Source organism: Lepus europaeus, chromosome 13 (assembly GCF_033115175.1).
Source record: "Lepus europaeus isolate LE1 chromosome 13, mLepTim1.pri, whole genome shotgun sequence".
Lineage (NCBI taxonomy): Eukaryota > Metazoa > Chordata > Mammalia > Lagomorpha > Leporidae > Lepus > Lepus europaeus.
The window spans coordinates 7,196,938-7,211,239 of NC_084839.1; the positions used below are offsets into that span (position 1 = coordinate 7,196,938).

Here is a 14,302-nt window from a genome sequence, read left to right on the forward strand (position 1 = left end):
TCTCCGTGCGCGGCGAGACCCCCCCGGGGGGCGCGCCCCGAGACCCCGCGCGCCGCGCCGGCCCCGGGCGCCGAGACAATGCGGCGGCGGCGGCGGCGGGGAGCGGCTCGGCGGGCCGGGGCGCGCGCCGCGCTGCTTCCTGCGGGCTCCGCTGCCCGGCGGCGCGGCGGCGGCGAGCGCGCCGATTGGCGCCCGGGCCTCCGCGCCGCCCCGCCCCGCGCCCGGCCGGCCGCCGCCCCCGGCCCGGACCCGCCCCTCTCCGCGGGAGGCGCTCGGGGCCCGCGGCTGGGTGGCGGGCAGTTCCCGCCGGCTCTGCGCGCCCGCCTCGGGGCTCGCTGGAGAGGACGCGCGGCGGCGGCGGCGGCGGCGGCGGTCGCGGGAGCCCTCGGCGCGCGCGCGGACGGCCGGGCCGAGCTGCGGGCTGCGCGCCGCCCCTGCTCCCGCCGCCGGGCCCCGCGCCGGCTCCCGCGCCCAGCGGCGGCCCCCGCGCCCCGGCGCTCCCCTTTGTCCGCGCGCCCGGGCGGCGGCGGCGGCGGCTGTCCCTCGCCCGCGCGCCGCGGCGATGCCGGACCAGATCTCCGTGTCGGAATTCGTGGCCGAGACCCATGAGGACTACAAGGCGCCCACGGCCTCCAGCTTCACCACGCGCACGGCCCAGTGCCGGAACACGGTGGCGGCCATCGAGGAGGTGAGCGGCGGCCTGGGCGGCGGTTCTGGCCGCAGGGACCGCGGCGCCGCGCCCCGGCCGGGTCCCCGCCCGAGGCGGCCCGCGCGGGTCCCGGCCCCCGCGGCCGGGAAAAGTTTCTTCTCCGGCGCTGCGGACGCGGCCGGGCCAGCCCTGCCCGACACAGAAGCCCTTTGTTCCCGCGTCGGGGCTCGCAGGCGACGGTCGAGGGCCACTTCGGGCCTCTGCGGGACCCCCGCCCCGCCCCCATTGCCCTCCCGGGGGCTCCGGCGGGGGCCCTTCCCTCCCCGCGCGGCCAACTTTGGGCCGAGGGCCGGAGGCGGCGGTGCGCGGGGCACCCCTGAGCCCGCCGCGGTCCGGGGTGCGACTCCCCGGCGCGGACCTCGGCAGCTGGTCCCCGGCGCGGCTCGGCGCGGGTTCGTCCAGGGGAGCCCGGGCCGCCGAGGGGAGGAGGCCTGGGCGCCCCCGCGCCGTGCGCGCGGAGCCGGCGCCGCTAGGGCCGGGAGGCCTCTGCTGCGGCTCCGGGCTACCTGCGTCTCACCTGCGGGAACCCCTGGCCGCCTGCCTCGGCTCCCTGGGCGAGGCCTGGCTTCAGGCAGCGCTTTCAGGGTGCACAGTCATCGCGGGGCGCTGTCCAGGTCCGGGCCGCAGCCCGGGCGGGTCCTCGCTGCGGCGGCGCCTCGCTCACCTGCTGGAGCCGGGGCCTCCGAGCGCGGGCGCCTGCCTTCCGCGGGGCCGGTGGCGGGGACCCGGCGCCCAGCCCCGCGTGCGGCAGCCGGGAGTCGCCGGTTTGGTTGTTCTTTGGCTGCAGCGTGAGGCTGCCGCATTAGAATCGGGTATGGGGGGGGGGGGTGTTTTAGACCCAAATGCCTGGGCCAGAGTCGGGGGCCCGGGGTCCCCCGGAGCGGTAGATCAAGGCCGGGATTCATCCCGCCACCCCCACCGGAACAAAGAATCTGCGCTTAGCAACCGTTTGAGAAAAAGATGCAGAACGTTCTCTGTAGGCAGAAACAGCCCTTGGAGGGGCTGGATCAGAGGTCACCGCTCGGGTTCGCGTTCTTGACGGTGTCGGCCCAGGTAGCTCCTCCTGTCCCCACCCCTTTTTTGGCACAAGGCAGCTGCGTGGAAACCTTTTGCAGGGGGTCCAGTGTTCTCCAGGTGACTTAATTCTACTTTTATCTGAAAGGCTTAAAAAAGCATGCACGAGGCAGGTGGGGATGGCGTGAGATGGTTTCAGAAGACCTAGTTGGAAAGCAAGAGAAAAGTCCTGAACGTACACCTTCCGCACCCAAGGTAGTAGCAGGTGCCTTGCAAGGCAAGGGAGCTTCATCCCCAGTGCCTGGTCGTGTTTGTAAAGTTGTGTACCTTTCCCCCCCTCCTGCAGCCCGTCAGTCCGTTCAATGTATCAGCCTGGGCGGATGCTGCAAAGCCAGGCAAATAGGAATTGCTGTTAAGATTGGCGTCCCCTTTCCCTGATTAATTTTAGTTTGCAGCGTATAATTCCAAAGCTCTCTGTAGGCTGTGGGGAGATTACCTCAGAGCTCAGTGACTGAGCAGATTAAAAAGAGACAGGATTTGGCCATTTTGTTAAATTGCAAGATTGCTTCGTGTTGCCAACCAAGCACAAGAGTCGGTTCCTGTTTCTTACTTTTTAATACGATTTATTTACTTATTTATTTGAACGTCAGAAACAGAGATGGGGGTGGGGGAGATAAGAGATCTCCCATTGGCTGGTTCACTCCCCACATGGCCGCAGCAGCCAGAGCTGGGCCAGGCTGAAGCCAGGAGCCAGGAGCTTCATCCAGGTCTCCCACGTGGGTGCAGGGGCCCAAGCACTTGGGCCATCCTCGTTGCTCTCCCAGGCACATTAGCAGGGAGCTGGATTGGAAGTGGAGTAGCTGGGACTCCAACTGGCCTGGCCCCTGTGGGATACTGGCATCACCGGAGGTGGCTTAACCTGCCATGCCACAACACCAGTCCCTTGGTTCAAGTTTCCAAAATGGAAAAATTGAACTTGTTGCAGGTTCATCTTCCTCTAAGTAAGTCCAGTGTACATGCTGTGATGATGGTGTGTATAGACCTGGGTCTAAAACTAAATGCAGGGCCAGCACTGTGACATAGCAAGTAAAGCTGCTGCCTGCAGGGCCGGCATCCCTCCCCTGTGGGCGCCAGTTCAAGTCCCGGCTGCTCCTCTTCCAATCCAGCTCTCTGCTATGGCCTAGGAAAGCAGTGGAAGATGGCCCAAGTGTTTGGGCCCCTGCATCCACTTGGGAGACCTGGAAGAAGCTCCTGGCTCCTGGCTTTGGATCGGTGCAGCTCTGGCCATTGTGGCCATCTGGGGAGTGAACCAGTGGATGGAAAACCTTTCTCTCTCTCTCTCTCTCTCTGCCTCTTCCTCTCTGTAACTCTGCCTTTAAAGTAAATAAATAAATCTTTAAAACAAAAATAAACAAAAACCTCAACTTGCAGGCTGCTTGCTTTCTGAGAGGGATTGCGTAGACGCCTTTCCAGAACGTTCTTTCCGGAGTGGTGTTTAAGTCCACTACAAAGAGTAGCCGTTCGGTGCCTGCTGACCACGACGCTCACGGGATTTTGTTCCCAGAGTCGCATCATGTGGAGCAGACACGGGCAGGCCTTGTGACAGCTACTCATCTAACAGAAATCGATTGAAAATCCGTAGCCCTTGTTTCTGCGTTTAAACAAATGAACGGTGGAATTAGTAAACTAATTTTAACCCCTGAGCCTTGTGAACCTGTCATTTCTGAGGTAGCCTTTATCTGCTAAAAGCTGACCCACAGAAGTGCACTCGTGGATCGGCACACCTGTCGCTGGGTCCCTGCCGGTGGTGCACCGAACCCCGCCACGTGATGGGTTTGGCCCTCATCACGCTCCGTGGTTGAGGAGACGGGGGCCGGGAGAGGTCAGGTGCTTTGTTCGGCGGGATTTGAACGTGGCTCCACGTTGTTCTCAGAAACTGCTGCTTCCGCTGTTCACCACGCTGGATTCTCTAAATGACTCCAACCCGTGAACCTGGGGTCAAGTGCAGTCTGCCACTTGCCAGCTGTGGGGGCTTGGGTGAGAAGCTGAGCTTTGTCTCAGTTTCCTCGGCGTTGCAGTCTGCCTGGCGGTTCCTGTGTGCCTCAGGAGAGGGGTGAGGGCTGCGTGAGGTTGTACACAGCGCAGAACCGACGCAGACCCGGCTCAGGGAGTGCCAGCCGCTCACCAGGCTGTACCCCAGTTAACGCAGCGTCCCCGGTGAGGGCGGGAAGGGCAGAGGGAATGGAGGAGCGGTGGAATGAGTGAGTAAAACACTGCGGACGCATTAACCCTGCGTTTTCTTTGTAGCCAGTTTGTTGTCTTGGCAGTGAGTGAGAGCGTGGCTGTGTTTTAAAGTTTTGACTCTGTCACTTTCTCGGGGTGAAGTAATTATTTTGCACAGCTTTCGCAAGCTTCGCCAAGTTTGGTGCTGCAGTCGGAGTTTGCCCTGTGTTTTTGGAAATGGTGGAAAAAATAAGCAGTTGCGGTAGGAAGCTGAGAAGTGAGCATTTTTCCTTTCTTTTTCTCCTTTGGATTTACTTCTGGGAGCCTCTGGGCACTCGGAAAGAACCTCAGACCAGGGAAGACGTGTATCCGTACTTGAGATGTGCACGTTTTCAGCTAGACCCTGCCTTTCATGCTGTCCCGTCTGGCTTGCTTATATGGCGTGAGTGCAGTTTTAAAAATAAATTTGATGTTGACTTGTAAGTATGAAAATTTAATCTGCTTCCTTCCGGGGCCGTGATTCTCGACTCTGTTGTCCCTGGTTACCGTGGAAATCCTATTGCTGTGACAGCACAGACTACAGGGGCAGAAGGAGCATCCGGGCCCCATGGGCGCCCAGAGCCCTGCCGTCCATGGGCCCAGGCCCCCTCTGGGCAGGGGCGGTGGGAACCAGGCCTCCTGGTTTCTAGGCAAGAATGCGATGATTCGGAATCTGGTCCTTTGTGACTTGTTGGACCCTGGACTAAGAGATTTTGGGTCTGGAGGGTGTCACCGCCTTGCCCAGGAGGTCTTTTGCGCCCACTCAGGGCCCCCTTTCCATGCTGGGCCATGGAATCTGCATTTGTGCATAGCTGGGGAATCTGAAGCGCTGGAGACACTGAGCTCGGTGCTCTGAAGGTTGGAAGCGCAGTCCTGCTCCCACCAGGCTCAGTCAGGGTTGCACAGCGAGGCCGAGTGTTAGGTGATGGGGATAGAAAACCAGGAGGAGACCGGCCCCTGGCTTCGGATCGGCCCAGCTCCAGCCGCTGCATCATTTGGGGAGTGAGCCCGCGGATGGAAGCCCTCTCTCTCTCCCCCTCTCTCCCTGAGAGGCACAGGCACCCCATAAACAGCTCCACGCGCTGACATGTGATGGGACTGTGTCTTTAGGATCACCCAGCACGGCTGGCTGTGCAGGGCTGAGGGTGGTGCTCTGTGCCCAGGTGACTGTGCAGGGGTGAGGGTGGTGCTCTGTGCCCAGGTGGCTGTGCAGGGGTGAGGGTGGCGCACTGTGCCTGGCTGGCTGTGCAGGGGTGAGGGTGGTGCTCTGTGCCCGGGTGACTGTGCAGGGGTGAGGGTGGTGCTCTGTGCCCGGGTTGCTGTGCAGAGGTGAGGGTGGTGCTCTGTGCCCGTGACTACAGAGGCTTCCTTTGATGTTGAGTCTTGGCCTGAAGGCTGTCGCCCGTGGGTTACTGCGCGCTGTGGTCACCCAGGGGCTTCCTTCCTCACGGTCTTCCAGGGGGCTGCCCCTCCCTGCCGCAGGTAAATACTGACCCAGTCCTGAGTGGGTGGTCAGCCGGGCCTCGTCCCGATCTGCAGAGGGCTGGGTGGGCCAAGCAGCTGGAGGGAACCTGGCTTTTTCCCCTACGCCCCATTTCGGGGCACTGTGCCTGTCTTCCTGGAGCGTACACATCGTAGACCTGTGCTGGTCAGCGTGGCAGCCTGCTCCCCCACCCCACTCGTCTCGTCTCGTCTCGTCTCTCTCGGGTGCCCAGGCCGCTCCCGACGCGGGTGGTACAGGTTGAGAATCCGTCATTGCTACAGGCGGTGCTGTTGGCACTGCTGTGTGAGACCCTTGCAGCCGTCTCCAGCCTGGGCACCTTCTGGGAGCTTGTTAGATGCGGCCAGCATGGGAACGCGCATTTAGCCTAGCCGCTAAGACCCCCAGGACCCGCCTTGGAGAGCCTGGGGGCGGGCCCTGGCTGACCCTGGCCTCCTGCCACTGCAGACCCTGGGAGACGGTGGTGATGGCTCCTGTTAGCCATGCGGGAGGCTGGGTCGTCCCTGCTCCTGGGTCTGTGTCAGCCCCAGGTGTTGTGGGCGTTTGGGGAGTAAACCAGTAGATAGGGCGCTCTTCCTGTCTCTCTGCCTCAAATGAAGAAGAGGAAGAAGGCAGCAAAGGCTGAGATCCAGCCCCATGGAGGGCTCGGGAGGCAGGTCCTGGACTGGGACCCGAGTGCCTGACAGTTGCTGGGGTCCTTTTGTGGGCCCCCAACCCCCGCCCCTGGTCTGGTGTACTCCCTAGGATTCTGCTCTGATTGGTTTGGGTGGGACCTGTAGCCTTGTTTTTTTATTTTTTTTTAAAGACTCCTCCTAAACAGTGCTGATAATGACTGATAAACCGATGCCGCGTGGTGTCAGGTCAGAGAGTGGTACGTGCTGTCAGGAAGAGCCAAGTGGAATATGGGGAGGGGAGGGTTTTGGCCGTCAGGAGAGGCCTCGGCACAGGGGTGGTGTCTGGGCAGCCGGGGACGTGGAGGGAGCCGGCCGTGGGAGTTCTGTGGGTGGAAGGAGAGGCCCCGGGTGTGAGTGGCTGGGAGTGTGTGGGCCAGGAAGAAGGCGAGTTCACGGGAGGTGTTGGCAAGGGGAGATGGCGGAGCTGCCAGGCCTGTGAGCTGGGGGCCAGAGTGCTCAGGGAGTCTTGCTGGACTTTGGGATGGGGAGCCCGGGGAGGGTTTTGAGCCAGGCATCGCGTGGTCTGATTTCCATCTTAAAAGCTTCCTCGTGGTCGTTCCAGGGAAAATAGAACTGCAGGGCACAGAGAAGAGAGGGGGCCAGCAGGGGGCTGTGGCAGGATCCAGGCAGAGGGGGCTGTGGTGAGGCCGTGGCCGTGCAGCGTGGGCAGTCCCTGGAGACCCATGGTGCGGGAAGGGCAGTCAGACCTGGCCGCAGTTTGGTGGCTGCGTTTGGTTGGGATGCGGAGGTGAGCAGATCAGTTTCTGCTCCAAAGGAGACGCCTGCCAAGCTTCGCCCTCCAGGCCACCTGCAGGAGGGGGCCCGGTTCCGAGCTGCTCAGCGTGGCTGGTCAGAGTGCTTGTGTGGGGACTGGTGTTGTAATGCAGACGCCGGTCAGGGAGAGGCTGCTGCCCGGACTGGGGCCGGAGGGCGTGCTCTGCTGTTTCTAGACAGAAGCCGGCAGGTGTCACGTGCCTGGGTGCCATCCCTGTCTGAGCTCCCAACACTTCTCTTTCTCTACCGAAAGGATGCGATGACATCATTCCATCGTAGGAGTGTGCCTCCTCTGCTCGCCCCCTCCCACCTCTTAGGGACCACTTGGAGAAGTGGTCCCCCACGGCCCTGCCGGGTCTTTTGCACCACTTCTGTGCTGCCGGGTCAGCTGTGCAGTGCATCGTCCGCCAGAGCCGGAGACGTGGGCCGGAGCTGGTGATGGTCGTCGTCTTTGTAGAGGATTACTCACCCAGACGTGGTCTCGGGCACGTCCCGGTGTCCTCACTGCCCAGCGCCCGGGGTGCGAGTGGACGACAGGACTAGCTCCTTTCCTGCAGGGCACATGTCAACCTCAGGTATTTGTTTGCTTGTTGAAGATTTTATTCATTTATTTGAGAGGTAGAGTTATAGACAGAGAGAGGGAGAGATAGAGAGGTCTTCCATCCGCTGGTTCACTCCCCAGATGGCTACGACAGCTCTGCTGAGCCGGTCCAAAGCCAGGAGCCAGGAGCTTCCTCCGGGTCTCCCGTGTGGGTGCAGGGGCCCAAGGACTTGGGCCATCCTCCACTGCCTTCCCAGGCCACAGCAGAGAGCTGGATCGGAAGAGGAGCAGCTGGGTCTTGAATTGGTGTCCATATGGGAGGCCAGGGCGTTAACCCGCTGCGCCACAGCGCCGGCCCCTGGCCTCTAACCTTTTGTTGTGCCGGGAGTCCCTCTGACCCTCTCCTGGTGCTGGTTTATTTTCAGAAAGGTGTTTTGATGCGTGGAATAAAGCACGGATTTCAAAGGTTTCAAAGGGACCAGTTACACTGAGTTAGTAGAATATTTTTAAAATCAGTGTCATACTCTTTTTATAAACTCTTGTTTTAAAAAAGGATTTATTTATTTATTTGAAAGGGGAAGTGACAGAGAGAGAGGGAGAGAGAGTCTTCCATCTGCTGGCTCACTCCTCAAATGGACGTGATAGCTTAGGCTGGGCCAGGCCGAAGCCAGGAGCCAGGAACTCCATCCAGGTCTCCACGTGAGTGGCAGGGGCCCAAGCACTTGGGCTGTCTCCCCTGCTTTCCCAGGCGCATTAGCAGGGAGCTGGAGAGGAAGCGGAGCAGCTGGGACCTGACCCTGGACTCCCATAGAGGATGGCGGCATGACAGGAGGCAGCGTAACCCGCTGCACCTCGGTGCCAGGCCTGTGACGTACAGTTCCTCACTAAGACACATGTTGTCAACATTAACCTTGGGGCCAGCGCTGGGGCACAGTGGGGTGAGCTGCCGCCGGCAGCACCGGCATCCTGTGTGGGTGCCGGTTCCAGTCCTGGCTGCTCCACTTCTGGTCCAGCTCCCTGCTAATGTGCCTGGGAAGGCAGCGGAAGACGGCCTGAGTCTTTGAACCTCTGCACTCATGTGGGAGACTCAGAGGCGTCTCCTGGCTCCTGGCTTCAGATCAGCCCAGCTCCAGCCATTGAGGCCATTTGGGGAATAAACTAGCAGGTTTAAGAATCTCTCTCTCGCTTTCTCTCTCTCTCTCTCTAACTGTGCCTTTCAAATAAATAAATGTCTTTAAAAAAAAAAGATTTAACCTTGACATTAAAGTATTGAGGAATGTAAACAGTATTATAACTGTAATGTGGTATTAACATTTCTCTGGTTAATGCTCCCCCAGTGGGCTGCCTGCATTCCTAATTGAAGTGGGGGCTGGGTTTCAGTTAGATGCCCGTGAAATACAGGTGCAGTTTGTTTTCCTGCTCAGGTTTCCGACATCCCTGAATTCAGGGAAGAATTCCAGGGGTGATGGTGAGAGTCTGAGCGAACTGTTTTTCTGGAGTGATTGATTGTTTAACAGCTCTGGTTAAACGGCTGCACGGTTATTTCACTGTCACCGTCACCGTCGCCATGGTCGTGACTTGATTCTGAGAGTGTGGCTGAGAAGAGCTGGACCCTGAGCAGGTGGTAGAATTGTGGAGTAGGGCACGCGGTTAGAGGAGCTCGGGCGGGGCACCAGCAGGGCACTGTGTGCCCTCATTGCTCGCCTGGGCGGTGGTCAGCTCCCACAGCTGTGCAAGCCGCCTCTGGTCCCGCTGAGCTGGGCGGGCTGTGCAGGCCAGCCCTCCTGGCGTGCCCCTCGTGTCCAGCTGTACCAGGCGCTGCAGGGCAGGCTGCCCTGTGGGCTGATGGCAGGTTCATGGGCACCTTCTACCCTGGGCTGCAAGAGAGCTCTGAGGTCAGGGTTCTTTCCAGAGGGGTCACAGATTTGACGAGATGTGCAGAGCGTGGCTAGAGTGGTGTCAGTCCACACGGGGTGATTTCTCATTTTGGCTCTAGTTTTTTTTTTAAAGACTAATTTTTTTTTTAATTTATTTGAAAGAGTTACAGAGAGGCAGAGGCAGAGGCAGAGAGAGAGAGAGAGAGAGGTCTAACATCCACTGGTTCACTCTCTGATTTGCTGCAACGGCCATAGCTGTGCTGATTGGAAACCAGGAGCCGGGAGCTTCTTTCAGGTCTCCCACGTGGGTGCAGGGGCCCAAGGACTTGGGCCATCTTCCACTGCTTTCCCAGGCCACAGCAGAGAGCTGGATCAGAAGTGGAGCAGCTGGGACTCGAACTGGTGCCCATATGGGATGCTGGTGCTGCAGGCGCTGGCTCTACCCGCTGCACCACAGTGCCGCCCCTCGCCCCTCTAATTTCTAACATTCGTTGAGTGCTTGTTCTTGTGCCGGCCACGCTTGCAGGTCTTTGCATATGTTAATTAGTCCCTCGCTTAGTCATTTCAAAAACCCCACGAGGTCCAGAGCAGTTTGGCCACACGACCAGAGGTCCCAGAGCTGGGAAGCAGGGCCAGGGTGTTGACACCAGAATCTGCTCTTTCTCAGCGCTGCCGCTGCCCCTGCAGAGCGCGTGCCGGCCGGGGAAGCCCGCGGTGTTCCTGGCTGTGCCGCCTGTAGACGCTCTGTCTCAGTGTCAGTGAGTCGCATCTACATTTCTGGAGTGCTTCTGGAAGATTCCTGCCACCGTTTGCTCTCTGCCTCCCCTGCCTGTCCCGCTGCTCACAGAGCTGCTCCCATCCCTTGCCCTCCCCTCTGCTAACTCGCCCGGCCCTGCAGCCCAGAGCAGGGTGGGGCTCACCGCCTGGCCGGAGCCCGCTCTGCCCCTGCCTTGCCCACAGCCCTCCTGCCTCTCCTGCTGGGATCTCTGTTGCCTGTGGAGGCGGCCGCCAGGGCGTTCCTCTGGGCTCCTTTCGCGAGATGGACCTTCCACAGGCTTAGACAGCGTGTGATTACTCGTGGCGTGGGACACTGACCGCTGGGCAGGCGCATGTGATGTGACCTTGACTGCCTGGATGTGAATGCAAAGGACAGACCTGAGCCCTTGGAGCCCAGGGAGGAGAACGCTGACACTGCTGTGTGGGTGGGACGCAGGGCGCACAGAGCAGGCCCTGGGTGTCAGCACACGTGTGTGTCGAGAGGTGGCCCCTGAAGGCTGCGCCATGGACGCTGCGTGTCCAGGCAGGCTCAGGCGGGGAGGTGCAGCCTCCTGGTGCCATTTAGGGGACTTTGGTGGAGGGATTCGGAAAAGCAGAGCCAGTGCTAAGTCCCTGTGCTGTGTCCCCCGGTGGCCCTAGTCTGTTCCTGGTGAGCTCTCACACTGAGCAGGTCACCTGCCCGGTGCAGCCTGGGTTGTCTCTTCTGGAAGGTGCAGGTTGGAAGAGGCGAGCTGTTCCTGCTGTCTCCCCAGGCAGGCACCTGCCTCTCGCCACACCTCACTTCTTCAAACCATCTGAGCTATTGATATTCCTAAGGCCGAGGTCAACGTGAGCTTGAGCCCCTCCTTTAAGGATTCCCTCCCTGCACCGTATCCCTGGGCCCGCTGTGATGTTTGGCCGTTGGGCTGGAATCGTACCAGGTGCGTTGCTGGCTGGGGTTTGGGAATCACGGGGCTGCCGCCCGGCTCACCTTCTGAAACAGCGTTTTTGTAGCCCCTGCCGCCTGCCGCCTGCCGCCTGCCTCTTGATTCTGCCCCGCTGAGCCTTGCTTCTCGGGTGAACAGCAGGTGCTGTGCATGGTCACAGGGGTTTGTGTCCTCCAGCGATGTGGACTCTTGGACTTTGGTGGTTGTCTTACTCCAGGCTTCTAGGAGCTCCCCCTTGAACTGGGGGAGCCGATGCCCTCCCCCTTGGCCGCTGTGCCCTGTGTGCTGAAGCAGGGGCTCTCCCAGCTGTCCTGTGGATTTGGCTGTGGTCCTGCGATGGGTGGGGAGGGCTGGCTTCCAGCTTGGCCCCCACCTGCCTGGGTGACATGCAGTGTCTGGGCTCTGAAGCAGGGCCGTGGACCCTCGCCAGCCTGAAGCTTCCTGTGGTTCTCTGCATTGTGCCCGTTGGGTCAGGGAAGGCTCAGGAATGGCCGACAGGGGTCAGATCAGGAGGAATGGGGAGTTCGGTGTCCCGAGACAGCTTAGCTGCTGAAGCTTCCAGTGGGATTCTTAACAGCTTACAAAGACTTACTTATGTGTTCGAAAGACAGAGATACAGAGAGGAGAGGGAGGGAGGAAGGCAGGGAGGGAGGGAGAGAAGAGGGAGAGGAGGGAGGGAGAGAAGAGGGAGAGGAGGGAGAGGGAGAGAGGCAGGGAGGGAGAGAGAGAGAGTGAGAGAGAATCTTGCATCTACTGTTTCACTCCCCAGTGTCCACAATGGCCAGGGCTGGGCCAGGCTGAAGCCAGGAGCCAGGAGCTTCTTCCAGGTCTCCCATGTGGTGCAGGGGCCCAAGCACTTGGGCCATCTTCTGCTGCTTTCCCAGGCCTTAGCAGGGAGCTGGATCAGAACAGGAGCAGCTGGGACTCAAACCGGTGCCCATAGGGGATGCTGGCACTGCTGGCAGAGGCTTAGTCTACTGCTACACAGCGCCGGCCCTGATTATGAACTTTTTAAATAAAAGTTTCTGTAGTTTTCTGAAGTGCTTTTTTATTTTGGGGGGGGGGGGGCTGCGGTTATTGTCACCTTTGTGAAAGATTGAGCTGTAACTCACACACCACAAAACTCAGCCCTTGGAAGTGGCCCGCACACGACTGAGAACCTCAGGCAGCCACAGAGCCTTCTCCGCTGCTCCGTTCTGGAACGTTTTTCTCCCCGAGTGGAGACCCCACGCCCGTTCTCCGCCCCCATGGCCTTGCCTCTTTGGACCTTCCACACTGCGGATTACCCGGTGCGTTGGCCCTGGTGTCCGGCGGCGCTGGCTTAGCCGGGGGTGTTCCAGGGTCACCCTAGCTGTCCCAGGCATCTGTGCGCCATTGCTGTTTGTACGTGTGGCGCTAGCTCGTCTCGTTGGTCCGTTCGTTAGCCCGGGGATGTTTGGGGTATCTCCGCTTCTCGATTGGTGACGAGTGGCGTGGATGCCTGGGGGTCTCTTGTGTGGCCCCGGGAGTGGGGTTGTTGAGCTTGGGTCATGGTTTACCTTTTGCTCAGAGGCCGCACCACCTGCCTTCCACGAGCGGCGTGAGTGTGTTCTCCGGCCCTGCCAGCGCCTGTCACTGTCTGTCTGGTTGCACCCAGCCTGCCGGAGGTGAAGCCGTGCTTCCCTCCGGGTTTGGTTCCGTTTCCTTGATGGATGACTAATGATGTCAAGCTGTTTGGTGTGCCTGTGGCTATCTGCATCATGTCGTCTTTGGGTAAATACCTATTCCAGTCCTTTGCCCGTTTCTTTCTTTCTTTTTTTTAAGTTTGCACCTTTTTTTTTAAAGATTTATTTATTTGAAAGACAGAGTTTCACAGAGAGACAAGGAGAGACACACAGAGAGAGAGAGAGAGAGAGAGAGGGGTCTTCCATCTGCTGGTTCACTCCCCCAGATAGCCGCAATGGTTGGAGCTGCGCCGATTTGAAGCCAGGAGCTAGGCGCTTCCTCTAGGTCTCCTGCGCAGATGCAGGGGCCGAAGGACTGGGCCATCCTCTGCTGCTTTCCCAGGCCATAGCAGAGAGTTGGATCAGAAGTGGAGCAGCTGGGACTTGAACCGGTGCCCATATGGGATGCCGGCACTGCAGGCAGCGGCCGTACCCGCTATGCCACAGCGCCGGCCCCTGCCCGTTTCTTATATTGGGTTATTTCCTTCTTTCACGTGTTTGGGACACGTGACTAACCGGGTCTATAATTTCAAACAGTTTCTCCCGTATTTTGGGCGTCTTTCCCCCACGTGATGCTGTTTTTCAAAGCAGCGATGTCTTGAGGCTCGGGGACGCGCAGAAGCGCTGTGCTTCCTCTGTGTCTGATGTCGCACCTGAGGAGCCGTGGCCTGAGAGTAAGACAGAGATTTGCCCTGTGTCTTCTGTTTGTAGTTTCCAGTCTTGCCTGTAGGTGTTTGGCCGTGTGAAGCCAGTCTTTGCGTGTGGCGTGAGGTGGGGACCGGCTTCCTTCTGTGTGTGGGTTCCCGTGTCCTGCAGCTGTTTGCTGGGAGACCATCGCTTTCCCCCTTGAGTTCTCCCAACACCATTTTTGAGAGTGGTCTTTGACGTGCGGGTTCGTGTCTGAGTTCTCCGTTCCCTTGTGTTGGTCTTTAGATCCTCATGACGGCTGGGGAACATCCGGCCCACGGGCCGTGTGAGACCCACGAGGTCATCTGGTCTGGCTGTGCCAAGACAGCCATCCAGGGGACTCGACAGTCAGTCGATCCTTAGCAGGCTGGTGGTTAGACTGATGACCTGCGAGGCCTGTGAACGATGTCATAGCTGCCCAGATGGCCCCAGGCACGAGGAAGTCTGCCCATGCGGTCTCCCAGGCCTGTGACTGCAGATCGACAGGAAAGTTGGAGATCAAGCAGTGTGGCACCTTCAACTTCGTCCTCCTTTTCCGGGACTGTTTCCGGAACTCTGGGTCCCTTGCGTTCCCACGTGAATTTTGGGGTCACTCTGTCAGTTCCTGGGAAGAAGCTGGCTGGGATGTTCAGGGGTGATACTTTGAGTCCATAGAAGAATCTGGGGAGTGTGACCTCGTTGTGCTCCATGTTCACATCTGACCTACGAACGTGAGCTCGCCCGCTCCTCTTGTCCTGCTCTTCAAGTCTAATTTTTTCTGAAACTTTTCAGTGGCATTTTTTCCTTTTTTATTTTTTTAAGATTTGTTTATTTATACAAAAGGCAGATTTAGAGAGGTAGAGAGAGAGAGAGAGAGA

The 14,302-nt window shown here is 59.4% G+C and overlaps 1 protein-coding gene across 4 annotated transcripts in view; it reads left to right on the plus strand.

Moving 5' to 3' along the window:
- The first annotated feature begins 535 nt into the window (after positions 1-535).
- ASAP2 (ArfGAP with SH3 domain, ankyrin repeat and PH domain 2) overlaps positions 536-14,302 on the plus strand; it is a 171,456-nt gene continuing 157,689 nt past the window's right edge. For all 4 annotated transcript variants that reach the window (XM_062208926.1, XM_062208928.1, XM_062208930.1 and 1 more), the window contains exon 1: positions 536-688. In XM_062208926.1, coding sequence (XP_062064910.1) covers positions 563-688 — 126 coding nt within the window. In that variant the 5' untranslated portion in view covers positions 536-562. The remainder of the gene's footprint in view (positions 689-14,302) is intronic.